This window comes from Triturus cristatus, chromosome 3_2, assembly GCF_964204655.1.
Source record: "Triturus cristatus chromosome 3_2, aTriCri1.1, whole genome shotgun sequence".
NCBI classification, from domain to species: Eukaryota; Metazoa; Chordata; class Amphibia; order Caudata; family Salamandridae; genus Triturus; species Triturus cristatus.
This window is the reverse complement of record NC_140584.1, coordinates 794,551,602-794,577,653: the sequence shown is the minus strand read 5'-3', so window position 1 is coordinate 794,577,653 and position 26,052 is coordinate 794,551,602. Positions and strand designations below refer to the sequence as shown.

The following is a 26,052-nucleotide window of genomic DNA, read 5'->3' as shown; positions in this document are numbered from 1 at the left end:
CCGGAAAGTTTTGCTAGCAGTACCCCCGCGTGTCAGTATGTGGCGTCGTGCGGCTCCACGTCCGTCGCTCGCGTTGTAAGCGCCGAGATGACGTCACGGAGACTACTCAGGCACCACCCATGCGCCCTGACGCCAGTTCTGTACACGACTTTCCACGCCAGGAACGCAGAGCCATGCAAGAAACTTACCACTGGTGCCAAGAAACTAGGGCCCTGAAAGGGATGACCTTAACCCTAGAAATCAGTTTGCAGAACGGGGAGGATGGGTGGGGAGGTAAGGAATCTATCACTAACTAATGTCTCTTACAGATAGATCGTTACACAAGTAGTAACTTGTGCATCTGAAAGAGATGTTAGTGATAGATTCCTTACCTCAGAATAGATACCCCAGCAATACCAACCCCGGTGGTGGGTCTGCGGAGAGATTACACCAGAAAGTCACGGAGAACAGAACGGCCAAAGAAGCAGTCTCTCCGGACCTGACTGTCAAGGCAGTAATGTTTGGTAAACGTGTACAGCGAGGCCCACGTAGCTTCTTGACAAATGTCCTGCAAGGGGACGCCGCGTCCCAAGGCAGTAGTGGCTGCCGTCGCCCTGGTAGAATGGGCACGCAGCCCCACAGGAGGCTCCTTCTTAGCCAACGAGTAACAGGCCTTGATGCAGAGAACGACCCACAGAGCGATGGTCTGCTTGTGCACAGCCCGATCTTTTTTGGTGCCCACGTAGCCAACAAAGACTTGGTCATCCAACCGGAACTGTCGAGTGCGCTGCAGGTAGTACGAGAGCGCACGTTTTAGGTCCAGACGGTGGAGCCTCTCTTCCTCTTTCGAAGGGTGCGGAGGCGGAAAGAAGGTGGGCGAAGTGATGGTCTACCTGATGTGGAAGGGCATGACAACCTTTGGCAAGAAAGAAGGACGGGTCCATAAAACCACCTTGTCCGGATGAACAAAAAGGAAAGGAGGTTTAGAAGAAACAGCCTGGAGCTCACACTTCTTCTGGCAGAGGTGAGAGCTACCAGGAAAGCCGTCTTTAGAGTGAGAAGACGTAAAGGACAGTTATGAAGGAGCTCAAAAGGAGCGCACATCAGATAGGTCAAGACCAGATTCAAGTCCCATTGAGGCATTATGAACGGCACAGGAGGAAACATGTGCGCAATGCCTTTCAGGAAACGGTTAACAACCGGGGACTTAAAGAGAGAAGGCTGATCTGGAAGCCTCAGAAAGGCGGAGATGGCCGAAAGATAACCTTTGATAGTGCCCAGAGCAGAGCCCTGCTGGGCCAAGGACAGTAGGAACAGAAGAACCTCAGAAGGAGGGGCAGAAAGGGGATCCACAGACTTTGTTGCGCACCATGCCACAAACTTGTTCCACCGGCAGGCGTATACCGTCTTAGTGGAGGGACGCCTGACTGCCAGAATGAGATCACAGACCTCGGGAGGAAGATTGAAAGCTGTCAACTGTCGCTGCTCATTCTCCACGAATGGAGGTGGAGGCTGGACAGGTTCGGGTGGAGGACCGTCCCCTGCTGCTGCGACAGAAGATCCTCCCGAAGAGGCAGTCGGATCGGGGGGTCGATCGCCATGCTGAGTAGCTCGGGATACCAGTATCTCCGTGCCCAATCCGGAGCTACAAGGATGACGTGGGCCCGGTCGCGCCGAATCTTCTTCAGCACTCTGGGCAGAAGTGGTATAGGCGGAAAGGCTTACTTACAACAGACCGCAACTCCACTCGCGACGAAAAGCGTTGCCGAGCGAGTGCCGCCTTGGAAATTCCAACGCGCAGAACTGATGACATTGCGCGTTCTCTTCGGTGGCGAATAGATATAACCAAGGCTCTCCCCACTGCTGAAAGAGACCTTGCACCACGTCCACCATTCGTGATCCATCAAGCACCGGCGGCTAAGTTCATCCACCCTGGCGTTCAGAGAAACTGCCAGGTGTTGAACCACCAAGGTGATGCCTTGATGTTCCAGCCATGTCCAGAGGCGCAGAGCCTCCTGACATAGGGTGCATGACACCGCCTAGCCCTGTTTGTTGCAATACCACATGGCGGTGGTGTTGTCCATGAACACTTGCAGCACACTTCCCAGGACAGAGGGAAGGAATGCCTTCAGTGCAAGTCGGTTCGCCCGAAGCTTCAAAAGATTGATATGGAGCCGGGACTCCGCCGGAGACCAGAGGCCTCTTATCTCCGCCTCTCCCAAGTGGCCACCCCATCCCAGGAGGGACGGATCCGTCGCCACTGTGTGCTCCGGTTGGGGAAGGGAGAGGGATCTGCCATTGACCCAATCGCGATTCCTGAGCCACCACTGCAATAGTCGTGCAGTGCCCTCCGAGATCTGGACATGATCGGACAGGTTGCCCTGATGCTGTGCCCACTGGAACTTCAGGGCCCACTGCAGAGCCCGCATATGCCATTTGGCATGTTGCACGAGCAGGAAGCAGGAGGCCATCAAGCCCAGGAGCCGGAGGGTCATCCTGACTGCAACCCGGGACAGAGGCTGAAAGATCGGAATCATAGCCTGAATATTCCGGACTCGCTGCTCGGGGGGATAAACCCGAAACCACGTTGAATCCAGAACCGTTCCGATAATGGGGAGATTCTGAGAGGGACTCAGGTGCGACTTCGGCACGTTGATGGAGAACCCCAGCAAATGCAGGAGGTCGGCCGTAGTCTGAAGGTGGTTGACGACTGCTTGGGGCGAGCCCGCCTTCAAAAACCAGTTGTCGAGGTAAGGGAAGACTGACACCCCCGACCTGCGCAGGTGAGCTGCGACCACCGCCATCACCTTTGTGAACATCCGTGGGGCGCTAGTAAGGCCGAAGGGGAGCACGGCAAACTGAAAATGCTCCTGGCCTACCGTGAACCGCAGGTAACGCCGGTGGACCAGCAGGACAGGGATGTGAAAATATGCGTCCCTAAAGTCCAATGCTACCATCCAGTCTCCAGGGTCGAGGGCAGCCAGGACCTGAGCTAGAATCAGCATTTTGAACTTCTCCTTCCGGTGGAAACGATTGACGTTCCGGAGGTCCAAGATGGGGCGCAGACCCTCTTTGTCCTTCTTGGGGACCAGAAAGTAGTGGGAATAACAACCACTCCCTACTTCCGGCCCAGGAAAGCACTCGATGGCCCACTTGGCCAAGAGGGCCGTGACTTCCTGCTGGAGAAGTATCAAGTGTTCCACTGACATGCGGTGGCACTGAGGTGGTATGGCTGGAGGGGAGGTCTGAAAGGGAAGGGAGTAACCCTTACGGATGATCTGCAACACCCACTTGTCCGATGTGATATCGTACCAGTGGGGGAGGTGGTGGCGGATCCTGCCACCCACTGGCGTGGGGTGCTCCACAAAGCTCGGATTAGGAAGGTTTGGAGGTAGAAGCAGCTGGGGCGGAGGTGGACTGACCCCCACACTGATTCCCAGACCCGCCCCTGCGGAAGCCGCATCCGCGGCCGTGCTGAGGCTTGTTCTGCACAGGCTTGCTGAAGGAACGTGCCTGGGCACCTCTGCCGTGGCCACAAAAGGAACGGAAATCAGGAGTGGCTGGGCTTTTTGCGGAAAGACCCAAGGACTTGGCCGTGGCCCGCGAGTCCTTAAAACGCTCCAGTGCACTGTCGGCCTTATCGCCAAACAGGCAAGTGCCATCAAAGGGCATGCCCATGAGCGAGCTTTGGACATCTGGCGAGAACCCGGTAGATCTCAACCACGCGTGGTGACGAAGCGCCAGAGTTGTAGAAATCGCCCTACTCAGTGAGTCGGCGGTGTCCAAACCACACCGAATGGAAACGTAGCTGCATCCTTACCCTCGGCAACAGCTTGGGACAGCACAGCGTGGGTATCTTCAGGACACTGAGGCCACACTTGTGCAACTGTATCCCACACCACGTGGGAATAGCGGCCCAATAAGCAGGCGATGTTCACTGACCGCAGCCCCAAGCTGGCCGAAGAGAACAACCGCTTACCGAACTGTTCCAGCTTCTTAGAGTCCATATCCGGCAGAGCCGTGAGAAAGGCACTCTGACGTGGAGGCTTAGATAACCAGGCTCTCAGGCGTAGGATGAGTGGTCAGAAAAGCGGGGTCACCAGGCGCCGGGCTGTGACGCCTGGTACATTCTTATCCACAGGGGTCCCTCTGGCTGGCCGCGACCAAGTGCCCAACAAGACGTCAGTGAGGGCGTCGTTAAATGGGAGCAGGGGCTCTGACGAAGTGGACGCCGTCTGGAGCACCTCAGTTAGCAGATTAGTTTTGAGGGCCACCGTAGGGTGATCAAGGTTGAGGACCTCAGCTGCCTGACGGAGCACCATCGTGTAGGGGGCGCCCTCCTCCATGGTAGGTGGGGGAGAGGCAAACCCCGGTTCAGAGGAGACGTCGAGGTCGCCGGCATCCTCCAAGTCGTCCACCCAGTCCTGCTCGGAGTCACGCTGATGGGCAAGAGGGTCCTCGGACCCCTCCCAGTCGTCCTCCACCTCTGTCGCATGGGGAACAGACTGCGGCCAAGCCGGCGCCACGTCCCAATGCGGATCCCAGGCACGAACAAAATGGTCCTGGAACCTGGGCAAGGGCGGGATGAATGGCACCCACTGCGGCGCCGGAGGCGGAGCCGAGGGTGGCGCTGGGGCCGGAGCCGGCAGCGCTGGACCGAGTGGCACCGGGGCCAACGGCGCAGGATCCTGTGGTGCCAAAGCTGGATCCGCCGGCGGCCCAACAGGATCCAAACACGGGACCACAGGGCCCAAAGGCGCGCCGGCGGGAGCCCGAGGCCTAAAGAGGCGGTCCATGGTAGCAAGAAATTCTTGCACCTGTTCGGGAGTCGCCGACGGACCCGGGTAAGGTGGGTAGGCCGCAGGACTCCCAGGCTCCAAAGGGGCCGCAGGGGCAGAACCCCTGTCCCCTTAGTCTGCATCCGAGGACCGACGGGGGAACGTCGGAGAGCGAACTCGCTTCTTCGACTTCTTTTTGTGTTGTCTCTTACCCGAATCCGAGGGTGAAGACTTGGAGCACAAGGAGCGACGACTGCGGCCCTGTGAGCGTTCCCGGGAACGGTCCCTGGACCTGGAACGGTGCTGGGACGAGTGCCGGACATCCAGCAGCTTCCGGCACCGCTCCCTCAAGGCCTTCGGGGCCATGGCCCGACAGTCCCGGGAGTCGTGGTCAGACTCCAGGCAGTAGAGGAAGACATTGTGGGGGTCCGCCACCGTCACATTGCGATGGCAGGCCGCACAAGACTTAAATCCAGGCATCCGTACACGCACCAAGGAGTACAGGAGACAAAAAGTCTCAAAAAGGGTAATCAAAAAGAAAGTGACTAAGGTACGTGCTCTAACCGAATCTGCGCTTTCTGGGGCGGAAAAAGAAAGAACTGACTACAGCGCGCATGGGTGGCGCCTAAGTAGTGTCCGTGACGTCATCTCGGCGCTTACGATATGGCTGGACCAGGATCTCAGTTTTAAAACACAAGCGAGGAAAACTGCGGGAATGTGCTTCGGCCTTATGAAGATGGCACGAAAGATCCTCCATCTACTCCCCCTTCAATCCAGGAAGCTCTTGATGCAGGGACTGGTGAACTCCAGATTGGACTATGGGAATGTCCTATATCTGGGGGCCCCAGTCTCTGTAGTCCACAGACTTCAATGTGCACAAAATGCGGCGGCAAGAATACTCACAGGAACCGCAGCGAGGAACTCGGCTAAGCCAGCCCTTAGAAGTCTGCACTGGCTGCCAGTTAAGGAACGGGTCAACTTCAAGACCCTGTGCATTGCCCATAGAATACTGCACAATGAAGGCCCCCCCATCCTCAGGCCTCTTGTGTCCCATCATCAATCAATCAGACAACTTAGATCTAACTCCCTCTCCCTTGCAAAAGTCCCCAGAATTAATAAGGCCAGAACAGGCGGTCGCCTGTTTTCGTACAATGCCCCCAGACTGTGGAATGCCCTCCCACTCTCCCTGAGGCAAGAACAAAACCACCTCAGATTAAGGAAAAGACTGAAGACCCTTCTCTTCCCCTGAGCACTCCCCCCCATGACTTCCCACCCTCCAGGACTGTGATCACTAGCGCCGGGATGCCCAAGGGTAGCTGTGCGCTCTATAAAACCCAAAATCAATCAATCAATCAATCATACGACACCAGCGACGGATGCGGAGCCGCACAACGCCACCTACTGAGGCACGGGGGTACTGCTAGCAAAACTTTCCAGATCCAGTCTGACGCCTGGGGATATTCTAAGGTAAGGAATCTATCACTAACGTGTCTCTTTCAGATATTAAGTGTAATCCTTTATTGCTGAGGAGCGCAGGAAGGCACCTGAAGCTCCATCAGTGTCCTTCCAAAAGCTGCCTCCAACCCTTGCAGCTCGAGTACACACATTCTAGGAATGCCTGAAAATCAAGCATTCCTCGTAACCAAGCAACACACAACACTAATGCATGCAGGCAGAGGTGCAGTTGTTGGCGAGCCATGCTTGTGTCTCACGGATACAAATGCAATATGCTGAGATGGGCATTGCTGTTCGAAGGGTACACACTCCTGGCCTGCCAGGCAGGTGGGCCAGTTACCATGTCCTCTCTAGAAGAGTCTAGGCTGCGGGTGGTCCAGGTATAGCAGTTGCACGCCAACTCGTGAGGTCTCTGCTGCGGTACTGGATGTCTATAGAGGTGGGTATGGGAGGATACTCATGAGGTAGTGATGTGGCTGGGAGATATCCAAGAGCACAGGTTGCTGCCAGTCCATTTGCGCTTTACAGGAATCCAGAGAAAGAGTGGCTCATTAACTTAATTTTCGGGATCTCTGTGATGCCATTAGTAGAAAAATACGGTATTGTGAAATTATTAGATGTTTCCGTGCAGTGGGCTATTTTGATGTGATTATGGTGCAGTTGTAATGTCACTACAGTAGTATTTGAGGGAATTGTGTTATCAGCGAAATGTTACAGCCACTGGTCTTTTCATCAAAGGATACCTGAAGTCAGACTTTAGTTCCAGTTCCCTCCTTTGGCTACAGTTTAGTCGGTTAGAGAAAAGTGAGTCTTGTGGCTCTGGCATTACATTAAACAGCATAATATCACCTTAAAAAATGCAGATGAACTTGATATCAATAGAGTAGATACTGTTGTGTGAGTAGTACATGTGGGTGGTGAGCACATAGGTCAAGAAGGGTGTCAGAGGTGCCGGGGCCCAATGCCAGTGCTGCAACGTTAACCCAGACAGCGATGAACTCATTTTAAAGGTCAGGATGTTGGCCCTCCAAAAATTACAGTTTTATCATATACATTTGGCTTTCTGACAAGCCTATTGCGCCTGTGTGGCATCATTAGAGTACTGGCACTACGATGGAATTTTATGGGGCCTGGGTGATCAGTGCCTACAATAGGTACACACTGTTGGCTTCAGGAGGGCTTCCCGTACTCTATGCAGTAAATTTGTTGCCCATGAGGAGAAGGAACACTTCAGCATTTTCTTGTGTGTCATACATGCAGCTGCCCTGCTGCCTTCTTGGGTCTACATGACTGCCAACATTGACGTGGGGAGGGAGCAAAGGATTTGGGCTTTGATGTACCTCACCAAATAGCAGTAAATAGGCCCATGCCAGACCAGCTTTAAACTGTAGAAACTACTTGTATTTTCCATTTTGCACAGCGGGTTTCAAGGTTTTTGATATGGCACATACTCATCCATCCCTCTTTCACTAATGCATCCACCCATCCATTTCAATTTTACTCATTCTGTTACTCTCTCATTCACACCCACACACTTGGGAATCCATGAATAACAAGTTTAACTCACAAAAAGAAAAACCCAAACCTTTCGGCTTTTGTCTATGCTTGTTTAAAGTAGAAAGACAGACTATTAAACTACAAAGGGCTAAGATGTCAAAAGAACCTAGGCTCACTGAAACCAGAAATGAGTTGTGAGTGCGTGAAAGGCAACCAAATCTGTCAGGGACGGAGAAACCCAGAGGAAGATCTTGTGAGACCCCCTATCCTGGCAATATCCCAATGGGAGTAACTACCCTACATACTGAAGGGGGCATTCCGTGGACAGTAATCTTTTGAGGTCAAAGATCCCCTCAGTTGGTCAACTTCATGCCATAGAACACGAATAAGCCTCAGGGCTTGAACCCAGCGAGGACCAGAGCTGTGGGTATGGCCAAGTCTAAAGTCAAGTCAACCAATAAAGCAAGCCATATGTTTCTGTGAGAGATCCTTGCCCGCAGCACAACAATGGCAGAAAATGAAGATCTTTTACCGCTGAAACTCATTGTATGTGAAGTGTGGCTGGGATGGGAATGAGTGGTATATATGAGAGGATGTGCTTTATGTGAATGAAGGCGTGAGTAGATTGTAATATGGGGGGGAAAACAGTCCCATATGCTACATTTAGCTAAGATGTATAATGTATTATGTTTTTATAGAAAATGTACACAAAAAAATTATTTTTTGTGAAAATGTGTTTTGACATTGAAGAAACAAAAGATCAAATGGCTGAAATAATAAAATAAAAACTGTGGATTTGTAAACTGTAATGAATTGCAGTATGCATTCATTTATGTAAACAATAATTACAAAATAAAACAATATGTTAAGGTATCATATATATATATGGTGTTAAATTGTTTCTGGTCAGTCCACTGAGTCCTTTGGGTTGCTATTGAAAATATATAGGTCGAGTGGGATTTTGTGCTTTGTTTTGCCAGAAAGACATCCTCCTGAGAAATGGACATCTGAACAGTCCAGGACTCAGACTTACTAGGCCCAGGATCGTTTTCTGCCTATCCACACCGAGTTTGGAGTGTTTAAGCAAGAAGACCCGAGGACTCACTGTGCTTTTCCTGCCCAATGTTGGGGTCTGGTGAACCTTTAAGGACGCTGTGCAGGCAGACAATTCAGTGCACCGACACAGCCTCCCAGGATATCTCTGCTGCAGGGCCTGGCGAACGGATCGGAAGAGCAATTTGGGTGACACCCTAGAAATTACCTCTCCAGCGTTAGACCGTGCAGCTCTGGTGTAGGACCATGGTCTTGGTGCCTGACAAAGGGACCATGGTGTGAGTTCTGGTAAAGGCTGCACTCACAGAGCTCCGGAAAACACCCCTGCTTAAGACTAAGTGTTTGCTACTGATGGGAATACACCAGTGTTAGGCCTAATCGACTCCACAGAGGAGGGACCAGAGTCGGAGCTCTATGCAGAGGGCCATGATTTTGAAATGTGTGATGAAAAATGACAAATCTGCCTGTGCCTTTAGACAGTTCTTGACGACCAGCAATGGCGATGCACATAAAGCACAAGGGCACGAGGTACAGGGCCCTCAAGGCAATAGTCGTCATAGGACTTTGTCAGAATAACATGGACTACAACATTAACATTCTCTAAACCACATGCCTATGGCACGACCACAAGCCCTGGAAGCAAAGTAATTAACAGGAGCTGAGACCCCAACAAAAAAACAACAACAAACCAAGAGTGGATAAAACTGCAGTAAAGAGTATGAGCCAGGTAAAGGCCTAGTGAAACCTGAAACCCAAAGAGCACAGAAAGTCTGTGCTATGCCCAGTTTCAAAATAAACTACACCTGATGTGCAAAGATGCTCCGGTTCCTGGCCTTGATGACAGAAATCAAGAAAGAGGATCAGCAGCATCTGGTTAACCCTTATTTTCTTCTTCTTCTTATTATTATTACTAGTTCCCTAGTTCCCTCTCAACCCACAAGCTCACTCGACTGTCACCCTAGAGCCCAACCTCTCCTCTCGCCTTAGTCATCACTGCATAGGAAGGATGCAACTTGGCATACGCTTCATCCTCTAGCTAATTAGTTGGCAAAGGTTTTAAAGCAAACACCCCAGTGAAGTGGTTCATATCATTATCCAAATTTTACAGTATTGCTCCTTTCTTCCCCTTCCCTAAAGCCAAACAGATATTTTGCTATGCAACTTGACATCCAACCACCCACTTTTCCTTAGAACACACCTTATTAAACTCTATCAATGAGCTTCACTATACCACTCCTCTCCCTCTGTCTGTTCCTCCAAATCTCGGGTCCTGTTCGAGCTCCAAGGAGTCACCCTCCATCTGACTAAGAAGCATCTATACTTCATAAAATGTTGCTGAATGGTCCAGTGCATTGGAGAACATGACACATATTTCAATAGCTATACTGGCCAGTTATCTCCAGGTAGATAAACATATGGTTCTACTGCTTAATATCCACTCAATCCAAACAGCTATATACCCCAGTAAGGGCTATTTACCTGGCACTGTATACTGATCGGAATTAGTAGAACATGGTTATCTCTTCGTATGTAATTTAATCTCAGACAACTAATCGAATAATTTGTATGTATGCACCAAAGACTAATTTTTCATATGCAAGCATTTGAACCTTTTCATTTTAGTCATGGCTGGTAAATCTAAATCCGGATTCACTCTTATTAAAACTACATAAGTACATTTAAAACCCGTAGGTAGGTTGCAGGTCTGTACAAACCAGTCATGTAGAAATCTTTGATTGAAAGCTGGGGAGGTACGAGAGGTTCAGTTAGAAGCGGTTGATTCACCAGCTGAAAGAAACAGAACATAAAAGACAGCAAGTCAGAAGAATGAAGCGTCTGAACGAATCTGAACAATAAAAAGTGAAGGATCACAGACGCAATCGTTGTACAAAACTACAAAACAACTATATATACACTGGTGAATAAAATAAGTCTCCACACAATTTCATGGACAAAGTTCAGCATGAAAGACGTTTATTGCCTAAACAGCCTGTGTTTTGGCTTACTTTTTATGCAAGTCAACTGGCAATGCCAAGCACCCGGCGCTTTGACGCACCTCTGCATCCGGCTGCCCCAGTGCCAACTGAAGTGATCTGTTGGTGCTGTTTTGGACCTTGCCCCATACTCACCTTAAGTCACTGACAAGTGCCCGAACGCAGTACATGTTTTTTCCTTAATAGGATAACATTACCGCTACAGAAATTGCACTGTCAACTTTTGAAACCCGTGTAAAACTCTAATCTCGAAAAGTAGTTAACTGATTCCGATGACCTTGGTATCTAAATTCATATAAAAATAAGTATTATTTTTATAAATTGGTGTTGGATTTCTTCATTGAGTGTGTGTCTCACCCTCTGCCTTTGTATGTGAAATAAATGCTTAGCACTACCCTCTGATAAGCCTAACTGCTCGCCCACACTACCACAAAAGAGAGCATTTGGATTATGCTTTGTGCTTCTGTCAGCAAACTGAGGTTTGCCTGGATTCTTTACACAAGTGTACCTCATTTTGGTCCACTATATAGACAGCCAGCTTCTTCACAGAGACATCAGCAGTTTCTGCTGAGCAGGTTATTTGCTCAGTTTCAGCATGGACTTATACTCTCCCAGGCAACATATGCGAGGATGGAGGTGTGCCGCTCAAACCTGTGCATCAGATGCAGTCCATTGCTAGATCCAATTGCCTTGACTTACCTGCAGAAGAAGCCACCAGACTGGTGCATATTTTCCCCATAAGTTTGTTTTCAATACACTTGGCCAACTAATCCATGAGGAAAAATGTCCGTTGCGTGAAGAAGCCATCAAAACAATTGAGTGGGGAGGCCAAGAAGATTGTCTTTGGGAGCCCAACACTGTCTAAGGATTCTGAAATAGCCGACATAAAAGCAGGATTCTTCAAGATTTTCTGAAGATGTTTGAGAACCAAATGGTTACTTACCATCAGCAGAAGTTTTGCAGCTTCAATTGCTTTCTGGATTTACATGCTGTCCATCATTCCACCAACTAGTACAGGTGTCTCCAAACAGTTGATCGCAAGTTACCAGTAGCTCACAGACGCCTTCAGAGTAGCTCAAAGCTATGAGTTAATTTTTAAATAAGCACAGGGTCACATTTCTCTTTTAAAGTTAAGGTAAGGCTGTGTTTATTTTATATGATTATCAAAAGAATACAGATAGCAGGGCATGATAATGAGAAGTGCTGGAGTCAGACTTATGACCAAGGGCACAGAGGAGCAGAACTGAAGCAGTGAAGTATTTAAATCTTAAATAAAAGTCATTGTCAACTCACTATTTGATCATGAGACCAAAATGATGTTTCTGGATGCTTTTAAATTGAAGAACATTAAAATGAAGAGTTAATGTAATAATTAAGTTAGCTTTATTTACATTTTTCTCATTTCAAAGTGTTGCACTTAAAAACAGCAGGTCTCTTGCTCCCAGTGGCCAGTAGACATTTATACTTGAAAAATACAGTCATTTTTTTCAAATGTGAGAAATTGAAAGTGTATAAAAATATTTCTATGAAACATTAAGTCAATGTTTTTCTAGATTTTCAATTAAGCTGATTACATCGTAATATTTTATGAAGCATGTTTCTTCACTTTAAATTCCTCCTATTTAAACAAATGGCTATGTTTTTCTGTTTCAAATATAGCACTGCGTCCACTGGCTGCTGGGTACAAGGTGCCTGCTGTTGTAAATGCAACACTTTGAAATGGAAGAACATTTAAATTTCGAGTTTAAAGAATCCATGTGACCATGAAGTTAACTCTTCAGTTTACTTTTCTACCATTTCGAAGTGGCGCATTTACCACAGCGGGCATCTGGTTGACAGTGGCTGGTAGACACTGTCATATTTATAACTGAAAAATACAGCCATTTTTTAAGTGGGAGAAATTTAAAGTGCACAAAAATGTTCCCTATCATGAACATTTTTGCAGACCTTTTTCTGAACTTTAAATTTCTCCCATTTAAAAAAATAGTTATATGTTTGTGTAATACATGTAACAGTGCCACATATGGCCAAGGGTATGTCCTGCGCCACTAGTACATATGGCAAAGGCTCTCATTCACCCATACACATATATCCCATCCATAAATATGTACACCTGTTCATACATCCCCAAGGGCCACACACTCACTGACACTAGTGGCAGCACTCTCAGAGTGCCCATAGTCTAAGTAATTTGTTCAAACCAGTCATTATCTCTATGGATAGAAAGCTTAAAATCAATGAATCTGGGCATGGGGGGGAGTCTGGTGACATTGCGTGAGTGGCTTGACCTTCAGTAGGTCACAATGATTTTCACTTACAGAAAAGGTTGGAGACCCCTGTTCTAGTGGTTGGTTTCGGAATCACGCACCTTTTTTTCCTCTTTTTTCCATGGGAATCATTGTTGACTACAGTTTGGTGGTAAGTCCATTCCCTCTGTGATGTCCATTCTGCAACCTAAAAGTTCTTGTGCGTGGTCGCCATCTTCAGATTGGGATGCGGCAGTAGTGATTGTCACTCTAGAGGTTGGCATCTTGATGGGCTTCCCCATGGTCAACTTTTGTGTGTTCCGCCAGCCTTTCTCCTTTTGAATTGCGGCTCTAACAAGCACTACATCCTCACAACTCCCTGTGACTTGTGATCATCTTTTGCTGAACCTCTTAGATCGTCTGCATGTGTAGCTTGGCTTGCTGTCTGAGCGAGAAGCATGATTCTATCATACCCAATATTTTGATTACTGTCAGACACTGACCATTCTAAAGGCTACCCAGCGCCTTCAGTCCCTTGGGCACTGGGTAGCCTTTACTACCCTCGAGGTCAGTGTCACTCCCAGAAACAACTTCTCCTGTTGTTGGTGTTAAAAGGGCTTTTCCATTCTTATGGATAAACCGAGGTTGTGTAGTGTGTGGATCACCGTACGCATGTCTAGTTGACACTAGCACCTTGAGTTTTACTTTACTAGCCAGTCTTCCAGGAATGGGTAGACATGTATACTTTTATTGTCATAGGTGTGAGGCTACCTCCACTAGGCATTTTGCGAACACCCTGGGTACTGATTTTATTTCGAAAGGTAGCACCTTGAACCGGTAGTGAACCATGTCTAGGACGAATATGTGGTACCGTCTGTGCCCTTGATTTATTGGTATGTGCAGATAGGCATCTTTCAAGTCTACTGTGGCTATGTTGTTTCCCTTGTTCAGAAGAGGGATGACTCCTGCAAAGTTGTCATCGCGAACAGCTGGGTTAAAAATAACTTGGTATCTGAGATGTAGGATTGGTCTTCGTGTTAGATCCTGCTTTGGCACTAGGAAGCGTGCTGAACAAATGTCTTCCCTTGTGGGACTCTTTCTATTGGTTGTTTTTTAAATTAATTCTTGCACCACCTAGCGTAGTTGTAGGCATTCTTCCCATCTGAGTGGTCTCTTTCATGGTAGCGCCCAAGATGATCTTCTGAAGAGCTCTATGCAGCAACCGTGTTTTACTAAATTTAGTATCCATTGGTTTTAGGTGATCAACGCCCCTATTCATGGTGGAATCCTCCTATTCTTCCCGATACAGGTGTTTTATGGTAGGGATGTGGTCCGAGAGTCACTTATTTGTTTGTTCCCTCTCCTCTCTTGACTTCTACCCCTTGCCCTCCCATGAGAGGGCTGTTGCGTCGGGTACTCATTGTGTGTCACAAAATCTACTACTGATAAAAAAGCATTCAAGCTTGCCTAAGGGAATTACTATAGGAAAAGTAGATAAGGGCGAAGAACATACACAATTAATAGGTTTGAGAAAGCTGGTAACTCTTCTAAAGAATGTTTTTTAAGTACTAAATGAATTTATAAAGCCTCGCTCTTGCATGTACATTATTTTTGCTTCTCAATCGCTGTGTGATTCGCTTGCAGGTCACATTGAGGGAAATTTCAATTTATCAGAATTTTCCCAATTCTACATCACTACCGGCTGCTTCACTCACATATACTCTTCCCTTCACAAACTCCGTGGCTTTGCCTGCAGAGCTTGAGCTGATCACTTAGGAGCAAGTGACGGAAATGCTCATTGGAGTTAAATCGGGTTCTCCTTCCGACCTCTGCCCCCATGCATCATCGCAAGCCTGTCTCCCTTACTTCTGCCTTCCATTACATTCTTGTTTAATCTCTTTGAATTCAGCAACAACACCATTGGAATGAAAAGCAGAACAAGTTTCTTCCATTTTGAAAAGCTTTATGCTGACCCTAGTGAGCTTGCCAATTATTGGCCTATTTCACTCTTTCCAATGTAAGATTTTAGAGGCTCTTGTGAACAAACAACTCTCCTCTTACCTGGCTGATCACCTCCTACTGGATTTACATCTCTCGTTACAAAGCTCTGGAATGTCTTGCCTCTCGGACTGAGACTGCTGGAAGAACCCAGCTTAGTAAAAAGCTCAAGACAAGGCTGTTCCCCTAGTAGGTTTGGGAAAAAGGGGGTGGTGATGGACAGAGTTTCTGAATGATGCAGAGTACTCTTACCAAGTCAAGAGATCATGGTTTTAATCCATCACAGTTTTTTTTTCTGTTCCCCTAGTAGGTCCAGAACTGGCATAGTTACCCTTTTTCAGTACTCTTAACCAGGAAGCCCTTGGGCAGCCATGCACTTTACAAAATAACCTAAACAAAAATTCCACACAATCGGGTTTTAGGGCCTTAAACAGAATGGAAACTGCATTGGTGGCAGTTCTTGCTTCCATCAGATTATCTCTAGAAGCTGAACTGACAGCGATGCTAGTGTTTCCAGACTTGTCAGCCGCACTTAAAACGGTCTCTCATTCCATCTTGGTCCAAAGACTCTATGAGATAGGCATCAATGGGAAAGCCCTGCATTGGATTATTGATTTCTTGGATAATAGGACACCGACGGTTGCTCTTGACTTGTTCATATCTCGAACAATGATCTTATACAAGAGGGTTCCTGAGGGCTCTTCTCTGAATCCTACTCTTTTTGACACCCCTTGCCCAAAAAGTCAAATCTTGCGGCTTTCAAATAATTTCCTATGCAGATGACACTGAACTAGTCATTTCTTTCAGGCACAAATGCAGAAAATGCCAAAAGTAGGTTTACTGACTGCATGAGGAAAGTTGCCACCTGGATAACTTTGAACTGTTTACAGTTCAATGGAGATACAACTGAGATTCTGCTGTTGGCAGGGCTCAGGCCTATTGGTCGGACGACTGGGGGCCTCCGGAGTTAGACTCTGCTCCATATCCCTGAAGGGCAATTAAAAATCTTGGCATCCGAATTGAAGAGACTCATTCCATGAGAGAACAGATGTTAGTATGTGGCGCATGCTTCAGTATTAAGAGAATGCTCAAAAACGTGTTCCAGTGGCTCCCGCTGAGATCAAGGAGAACTCTCATTCACTTATAGTGAGTCTCCTTGACTACAGGAATGCCTTAGTATTAGTTGCCACTAAGTCACTTCTCTCTAGATTTGTAAGTTGTCCAAAATACAGCCACACACCTGGTTTGTAAGCTTCCTTCTGGTTCTCCATCGGTTTCCACACAGAAAGCTCTTCATAGGCTTCCAGTGAGAAAACAGTCTCTGTTCAAGCTTTATTGTCTAGTTCATACATCTTTGGCTGGCAAGGGTCTGGTCTACCTATGAGAGAAACTTTCGTGCTACTAGCCTAGTAGGAATCTTAGACCCAGGATCAACTGTTGCTATGCCGCCGCGGCATCCATACTGAAAGATATGGCGGAAGGTCATTCTCCTGTCTGGCTGCCTATCACTGAAACAAACTTCCTCTTCTGCTCAGATCGCAACAGATTAAAAAAAAAAAAAAAAAAAACTTTAAAGAACTGGCTATTCTGATCGACTGTCTTGCCTAGAACCACACAGAGCGCCGAGATACTCCCTCTGGAGTGAGTAGTTTTGCACTACACCAAATGCATGTAATATAACCCTTCTGGTGCGCTGTCTGAGTTGCAGCAGAATCGGGAAAAGCCATTCTGGTCAATTCCAATTAATTGCTAATGGTATGTCCATATCTTACTTCTAAACTACAGAAAAAGTTTCTTTCAAATGTTTCAGTATTAATCTATTTAAGTTTATATTCCATCTTGCGCCCCCCCGTTTTCTTTCTATTCATTCAACTTTGCTATTCAATTGTCACTGCATTATTTAATGATCCAGAATGAGTTTAGTTTTGCATTTTTCTGTAAAGCACATGCATTGTTCAATAACGATTCCATAGTGAAAAGAGTGGATTCAATATTTTGACAATGTAATATGAAATATTGGTTATTAGACAATTACTTCCGTCTAAATTAGGTGTTTTACTTCCATCAATGTACCTTTTAAAATCGCTTGATTTATTCTTCTTCTATTCAACCTATTCAGATTTTTCTGATTTGATTTAAATTGTACTCCCATAGGAGCCACCTATTCCAGTGAGGATCCTTTCTCATTGGATCTTACAGAACTTCAGCTACTTTTCCTAATTTGTATAAACTGTAAGAATGGCATACCAGTTTTGGAAATCCAGTGTTGGCACTTGGCCACTACACTCATCAGTTACCAGTTTGCCATCAGTGGCCCTCAGAAAATGGGGAATATCAAGCCGAATAGGGTAAGGTGTTTACTACACATAGTAAATATCACTACCTTGGGGTGAGGAATTTACCACGTGTTCCAAATACTCCTACAACAACTTTTTTTTTAAACTTTTAACCTGGACATAACATGTGGAATTACATTTCCACACACTGAATTCTTCATGTTTTGCCTTTTTCCTGGGCCTTTTCTCCTGATAAAATTTCACTAGATTTGAACTGCCGAAGTCTATTGGTTGAAAGCTAGAAGAGTGCGATGATGATCACACAACTCATAATTCCAATCCCTCTACAAGCAAGCATATGCAGTGGGATTGGAATTTTGACCTGAACTTGTAATGAAGGCCTGAGTGTTATTTGAAGGTGCAGAAGACTCAACATCCTTCTCAGTGGTTGCTGATTGACATCTAATTTCAGCCATGTGTCACCGATTTTTCCCTTACTGTATTTTTTTCTAAGTCTTACTTTAAGGCTTTTGAATGGGATTTTAACTCATCTTGCACAGTGCTCCTAAACTTTTCAGAACTTTTCAATTTTTAGAACAAACTTTTGGAACCCACAGAGCTCTAATGGACATGAGGCTGGTTATTTTTTAATGTAAAAAACGAGTTACTTACCTGTACACTATGGTTCTCCAGTATTGCTATATTTCATTGATTCACATGCTTGTATCTTCCCCGTCGTCATGGTGGGAGTCTCAGTGTAAATGAATAACAATAGCAGTAAAAGAAAAACTGCATACAAAACCATAGGGAAGTATAGAGTTTGGTAGCCTATCATCATTATTATGTGGTACAAATGCCAGCCAATCAGCTATCAGCCCTGAGATCACACTCCCCAGCAGAGTCACCATACCTCAGATTACCAGCCCCAAGTGTGAGCCAAGGATGTATCTAGAGATAAAAGTGGTCTACCTGAAAAAACGGGGAGGCGGGCGGGCCGCATGTGAATCTATGAAAGATCATCAACAACACAGGTTAGAAGAAGGGTCTAAGGGAAAATTATATTTAAAGACCTACCCAAGTCCTAATCCCCTACTCTAAACTTATAAAACTACGAAAATGGACTGGGGGTCTAAAAGGAAGCAAAATAGGTGATGTGTGTACCTGTAGAAGGATAACTATTCTATCATCCCTGGCAATCAGAGCTGAGCAGGATTCCCATCAAATTACTTCTGTATAGTAGAGCTAAAGTGTCAAGCTCTGTTGATCAGTGTTATGTGGTTATCCGCCACCTCCAGGAGGGCAACCTCTTGATCATAAGGATTCCCTCTGTGCCAAGCTCATACGCTCTCAGTGAATGCCATTCCAAACCAAGGCAAACAATAAATGCCAAAAAGTGTTGGAAAAAACTAGTGTGATGCAGTGCAATAAACATTAAAAAGATTATGTGGAAAGACTAGAGCATCTAGACAGTATCTCTCTCCACAAACCTAGTAAAACAAGGGGAGTTAGCTTGAGTCCCCGCTATTGATTCATAGCAGTAAACACGGTAACTCCTACTACATGGTCAACATGTTTCAGCCTAATCGGAAATGATCCAGGCTTTCTTCAGGACCTATTAATAGCTACTGCACATTTGCCAAACTCTTCTTACATAAGAGCACAAAAGTAGGAGAACTATACAACCTCGCTTGGTGCGAAACCTTCATTTACAGGGTGTAATCATCACCTATGGAGATATAAATCAATTATCATACTCCGTGCTTAAAACATAATGGGACCAACAGACATAAAAATATGCCCATTAGGACTGCAATCTTTTGCTTACCCTGCATGATCAAGGCCCAAACCTCACCTCCCTGGAACCTTCCTCTGGTAGAGATGAGGCCCCGCTCTACAGAAAAAGGAGGGGAGAAAAAGGGCACTTCATCAATCATGTAGAAGAAATAGCTATTTATATCTCCATAGGTGATGATTACACCCTGTAAATGAAGGTTTCGCACCAAGCGAGGTTGTATAGTTCTCCTTACTTTTGTGCTCTTATGTAAGAAGAGTTTGGCAAATGTGCAGTAGCTATTAATAGGTCCTGAAGAAAGCCTGGATCATTTCCGATTAGGCTGAAACATGTTGACCATGTAGTAGGAGTTATCGTGTTTACTGCTATGAATCAATAGCAGGGACTCAAGCTAACTCCCCTTGTTTTACTAGGTGTGTGGAGAGAGATACTGTCTAGATGCTCTAGTCTTTCCACATAATCTTTTTAATGTTTATTGCACTGCATCACACTAGTTTTTTCAAACACTTTTTGGCATTTATTGTTTGCCTTGGTTTGGAATGGCATTCACTGAGAGCGTATGAGCTTGCCACAGAGGGAATCCTTATGATCAAGAGGTTGATCATAAGGATCTGACTCCAATGGCAGTGGAGTAGGGGCTGGTGGCGTCCTACCCAGGATTCCTACGCAGGCAAGTCAAGGGTGCAAAAGCAGCAAGGGGATAGTGCTCAGGAAAAAACTGGCATAGATCAACATAATGATGTCAGTGGCAGACGTACTATTCCCCAGCTTTTTACTGGTGCCAAAGAAAAGGGGAAAATATCTACTGACTCTCCAACTCTGCAAAATGCGGGTGGCATGGACACAAACCCTTTACCACTAATAATTACGGGTGACGGGGGGAGTGTCTATGATGGCATGGAAATACTGTCAAAAGCAGGTACCATTTCTGCAATACCCTTACATACAGAGTCAGAGGTAGACTCTCAGGGTACAGACCCACTCGTGAAGGAAGTTGATTCTGGTGATAATTTTTTCTCACTCTCAGAGCATTCTAATTCCAGTGAGGACATTGAGCTGGGCTCTAAGACTGGCGAGGAACCGCAAGGAGCAGGTGGCAGCGATTTTAGTAGTACGCATCTAGATGATATCGAGTGGGACATGTCGGATGATAGCCCTGGCACAGTGCGGAAAAACTATGAGAACAAACAGGGTTCTGCACTAGTTGATAGTATTGATATTGACGACGCTCCACACTGGGATAATTCTCTTACGAATTAAAATGGCTCTTGTACTACTACAGAAGTGGGTAAAGGTCAACCCATAGATTCTTCAGAAGAGATTTCGCTCACCCTGATTTATACTATGATGGCACATAGGGAGGAAACAAGGGTAGAAAGTCAGAAGGTACAGAGCTCTTGCCGTAAATTACAGAATGCAGTACGGCGGATAGCAAAGACCTGTACGGAATTTACAACGAGGCTTAATGAAGCTGAGGCTAGGATTTCTACCCTAGAGGACAAACTGGCTGTGCAGAAGACTTTAACAGAGACCCTGCGTTCTACGAAAGAAGATATTCAATGGACATTAGTTGTAGTAATCTTAGAATTTTGCAGATTCCAGAGGGAATGGAGGGACAAGATCCTCGCAAGTTTGTTTCGGAGTTATTTTCTGAGGCTTTTCCGGAACTAAAACATTGGGATTGGCAGAGGGAGGTGCAAAGGGCGCACCGATTTCCATTTTCTATTCGTCCTAATCAATCTACAAAGCCTCGTGCAATTCTAATCTCTCTCAATAATTTTCTCTCCTGTGAGGCTTTGTATGAGCTTGCTCGCCCTGATAGAAAGAGAATGGGAAAGGGTGTGGAATTCTTTGTACGACCTGACTACTGCCATTATACAGTTGCGAAACGTTGGCAGCTCCGTCAACTTATTTCACTATTTCAGGCCAAGGGGGCACAAGCCTTTTTGCTTAACCCTGCAAAGTTAAAGGTGCTGTTTAAGGATCAGGTTACATTTTTTACCTCGGAAGTTCAAGCTAAGGAATATCTGCATACCATCTAAAATAGAACAACCTATGTACAATGATGTATAATGATTTGCTCTTTAATATTGAGGGGTGCCTAGTATCATGACTATAAAGTATTTATGTTTATTAGCAAAGCATGCGTAGTTAAGGAGCTTTTGGCTGTCCTTTTCCTTGACATGCCGAGCGGTTGATAAATGGTTGGATTTACTTGCTCTTAGGGTGTTTTTTGAGTGTGGGACGGGGGCCACGGGTAGGGGGATCTTGTTATTACAGGGACTACGAGTCCCTTTGCCTTTTTGGTGGGATGGGGGAGGGAAGGAGGGGGGGGGTGTTTGGGTTTAGGGAGGGGTGTGGAAGGGGGGGGGGGCTAAAGAAAATCAATTCACAGTATCCAGGACTTGGTGAAAATGATGAATACTAAAATTTTGGTCACATAATTAACTAAGGGATGGCATCCATACTATTCATATGGCTAAAGTAGGGCTCCAAGTTTACTCGTTTAATGTTTGTGGACTTAATAACTTTAATAAACGGCAAAGAGTTGCTGCTGAGCTTAGGGTGATACAACCAGATCTTATATGCATTCAGGAGTGACATATACCGTGGGGGAATCGCAAAGTATTATTAGATTTGGGGTATACACACTTAGCCACATCACAACAGACAACTATGAATCGGGGGGTGGCTGTTTTGGCCAAAACTGGTATACAGGTTTCAGGTCGTGTAGTGGTAGATAGCTCTGGGAGGTGGGCAATTGTTGAATGTGTAATGGGGGGGTTTAAATTTACGGTCTGTACAATATATGGGTCTAATCTGGATGAATCCCTCGTTTTTGAACACCTAAATGTTGAACTTGGCCCACTCCTCTTGTGCTATGCGGGGACTTTGATATTCATTTAGCGCCCGGTGAGTTATTAGCAGGCATTCAACAGTATAAAGGTCGGAAGCCTAAGGTGTTTAATGCTCTGTCTCATTTGATCTCGGATCATGGGTTAGTAGATACATGGGGTTAACTTAATTTACATGATCCTGGTTATACCTTTTATTCTTACCCACATGATAAATTAGTGCGGCTGGACTACTTTTTTATATCCCCGTTATATTAAACTTCAAATCATTCTCCAGTTGTTTTGGATATTCCAGGATTGGGGGGTAACGTGATACAGAGGGTATTTACGTTTGACTGAGCACTCCTCTTGGATAACGGTTTTATTGAACATATGAATACATGGATAAAAGATTTCTTTACGGTAAACCGTTATTCTACAAACTGTGGAAATGTTTGGGATACTTTTAAAGCCTGCTTTAGAGGGGAGGTGTTGAGCTTCGGACTTTACAAACAGAAACAAGCCAAACGTAGGATTCTGGAGCTATACGCCGATTGAAATTAGCAGAGGGAAAATTGGCACATGGGATCCAGTCCGGAACTAATCTTACTGAGGTGCAAATGGAAGTGGCCAGATGTAAGGCCAATATTATTCTGATATGGTGGAAGGAGATTGCTATAAAATATCAGCTTTTTAAGAAAGAGCGCTATGAATTTGAGGAGGCCACAGGACGTTGTTTAGCTCAAAGGTTACGTACCAAAGAAGCATCACAAAGAGTAGAAGGTATGAAGGATGTGTCGGGTAGACTGACACACGACCCCCATAAGATCGTAGAGATATTTCATAGCTTTTATCAAAAACTGTATACTGAACAGGATGGAGAAATTGACGATGCGGGTTTTGGAACTTTGGACGTTCAATATCAGCACTTAGGGCAGGAGGAGGCTGGAGCATTAGACCGTCCTATTACAATGGATGAATTAGAACTAGCTATTTATTCCATGACTCGAGGCAAAGCGGCAGGGCCAGATAAGCTTCCATCAGAATTATATCGGATTTTTTTTCAAGACCGTAAAATTTATTTTTTGGCAGTATGTCAAGCCACCCAAATTGGTATGGCACCTAAATCATGGAGTGAAGCTACCATTATTGTGTTTAAAAAGAAGGATAAGCCTTCGGATATCCCAGGGTCGTACCGCCCAATCTCATTGACAAATTGTGATGGGAAGATTTATGCGAAAATCTTAGCGATGAGGCTAGCTAAGGTTATCTCCTCCTTAGTCTCCCTTAGACAGCATGGCTTTATCCCCGGTACGGGGGACGGTGAATCATATATCAAGAGTTATCACTTTGTTGGACATTGCCCAAGTGGAAGCTCGGGATGTTGGAATAGTGCTTCTTGACGCCGAGAAGGTGTTTGACCGGGTCTCGTGGAACTTCTTATGGCAAGTGTCATCTGCGATGGGCTTTCCTCAGGGTTATATCCAGACTCTACAGGTTTTATATCACTCCCCCGTTGCTCGGATCTCCTCTATGGGTTTAACATCTAGGATAGTTCAGATTTCGAGAGGTACACGCCAGGGCTGTCCCTGCTCTCCGCTCTTGTTTGCGCTTTATACCAATCCTTTTTTAGACATGCTTGAGCGGAGCTCTAGGATTAGACCTTTTATGGTGGGACAGGATCAGTATCGTGTCTGTGCATACGCAGGTGACATCGCCATTATTACATCTGATCCAACGATGGTGCACCCGAAATTGAACACCTTGCATATAAGTTTGGCCGTGCTGCAGGGTATAAGCTTAATACATTAAAAACCCAGGTTCTGTGTACTAATCAGAACAGTAATAATGATCCAAGAGTCGTTAAGGAGGTTACATATCTTGGTATAAAGATACGGGCGTGTTTAAAAGATCTGGTTGATATTAATTGGGGGACCTTGATGGCAAGCATTAAACAAGCTCTTGACAGGTGGCAATGCCTTCATCTTTCGCTGGTGGGGAGAGCAAATGTGCTTAAAATGAATGTTTTGCAGAAAATGTTATACTTTTTTAGATCAGTACCCCTGGAGATCTCTCATTTACAATTACAACAAATTGAGTCTCTCTGTTCCAGATTTCTGTGGGCCCCAGGGAAACCACGCAGGGCTGCACGATTTAGGACTTTACCCCGTGACAGAGGGGGTTGGTCTGTTCCTGATTTTACATTATATTACTATGCCTGTATTTTATCTAATATCTGAGTCATGTTAACGGGGGAGGCAGTGGCTAATCCTGCTGAAGCCCCATCAATTTATCAGATGGTTCTTGGGTCTCAGGCAACAAACTGTCTTTTTCTTAGGGTCGATGGTAGTTATTACAAAAGAACTTGCTTTAAGATCCTGGGGGCTGTATTTAAAGTTTGGAGGATAGTCTGTAAAAGTTTCCAGATTATTTGACTCATTTTATACACCCCTGTCAGCGGTAGGAATCCTTCCAGCAATTTTTCAAGATAGCGCAGTTGGGAAATTGAGACTCTGGAATTTCACAACTAGGACATTTTATGGATGCTAAAGGACATCTTGCTTCCTTTTCCGATTTATCATGCAAATATGAGCTTCCTAAATGTCATTTTTCAAATACCTTCAAATACGGGATTTTCTAAATAAACAGGTTGACAGGTTAAAACCACTGAAGATAGTCGAAGCTATTAGGAGTCAGGGACGCATTGGGGTTCTGTATAACATACTACAATCGGCTAAAAGTGATGATCTTGAGAAACATAATCTTAAGTGGGAGACTATTTTGGGCTCACTAGATGTGTCTTTAGAGGATTCGATTGATCTAGCAGGTAACATATTTATGGCTGCGAATCTAAGAACGCAGCACTACAAAACAATACTTAATCTTTATTTTACTCCCGCAAAGATGAAGAAATGGGGGATCCAGTATGATGGGAAATGCTTTCGTTGTGGCAGTGACGATAAGGGTATTTTGCATATTTTCTTTTCTTGTACTAAATTAGCTTTATATATACAGCATATAGAGAGGTTCTTGTCTCAAGTTACGTGTGTGGATATAAATATCTCTGCTTCGATCATGCTATTAGGCACTGGGAAGGATTTGTCTCAAGGTACACTAATGTTTAAATACAGGCATCTTATATTTGTTGCTATGGGGGTAGCAAGGCTATGTATAGCATCTACATGTCTTCAACCGGAGGCACCTTCTTTTGAAATGTGGCGTGCTAGGTTTTATAATATTTTTAATTTAGAATTCAGTTTGTATTCACTTAAAGGATCACGGAAGCGTGCGTTGGCAATGCAAATTTAGGGCCCTATCCATGATCATCTGACTGTTTGATTGTGATCCTTCTGATTTGACATGTATGGCTCGGAATGAACTTATTTGTATGTATCTAATACTTGTTTTGTAACTACGATTATGTGCATAATGTTTGATACTGTGGATTTTTTTATAAAAAAAATAAATAAAAAAAAAATAGAAATACTAGACCTTGACAGAGCCAAGCCTTTTCTGGGCCCAGCAAAGGCCACGAACAATTGGTTTGTCTTTCGGAAAGATTTTGTTTTGTCGATTTAGAATTTGAGGCATCTTTTGATGTGCAGTGTATGCAGAGATTTTTCCGCTGCAGAAGATGGGTTTTTAAAATATGTAGGCAACACAACGGGTTCATTGAGGTGAAAAGCCGAGGGGACATTGGGAATGAACTTAGGATTTGTTCTAAGTATGACTTTATCTTGTTTGAATTGAAGGAACGGTTCTGCGTTAGAGAAAGCCTGGATCTCACTGACCCTCCTGGCTGAAGTGAGGGCGAGTAGCGGTGATTTGCTAACAGGTCCAGAGATGGAGTGCCCAATAAGCGAAATATTCACAAGAGTTGATCCTGAGCTAACTCCCAATCGTGGGAAACACTGGCTGATCTGCTTAGGATGTCTACCCTTGTGTTGTGAACTCTCGGAACGTGCTGAACCTCCAGAGAGATGTTGTACAGCAGAAGCCAGTTCCAAATCTATTGAGCTTGTGCCGAAAGGGTCTTTGATGTTGAACCCCCTTGCTTTTGCAGATAAAACAGTCGTCGTACTGTCTGTCCTGACCAGTACAGGCGAACTGTGGATTCTGGGAAGGAAAGCCTGGAGGCCCAAGAACACCG

The 26,052-nt window shown here is 45.5% G+C and overlaps 1 protein-coding gene across 2 annotated transcripts in view; it reads right to left on the bottom strand.

The window, feature by feature from the left end:
* Positions 1-26,052, bottom strand: part of NDUFS1 (NADH:ubiquinone oxidoreductase core subunit S1) — a 568,511-nt gene that overhangs the window by 8,326 nt on the left and 534,133 nt on the right. For both annotated transcript variants that reach the window (XM_085648921.1, XM_085648922.1), the window contains one exon: positions 10,478-10,550. In XM_085648921.1, coding sequence (XP_085505047.1) covers positions 10,478-10,550 — 73 coding nt within the window. The remainder of the gene's footprint in view (positions 1-10,477; positions 10,551-26,052) is intronic.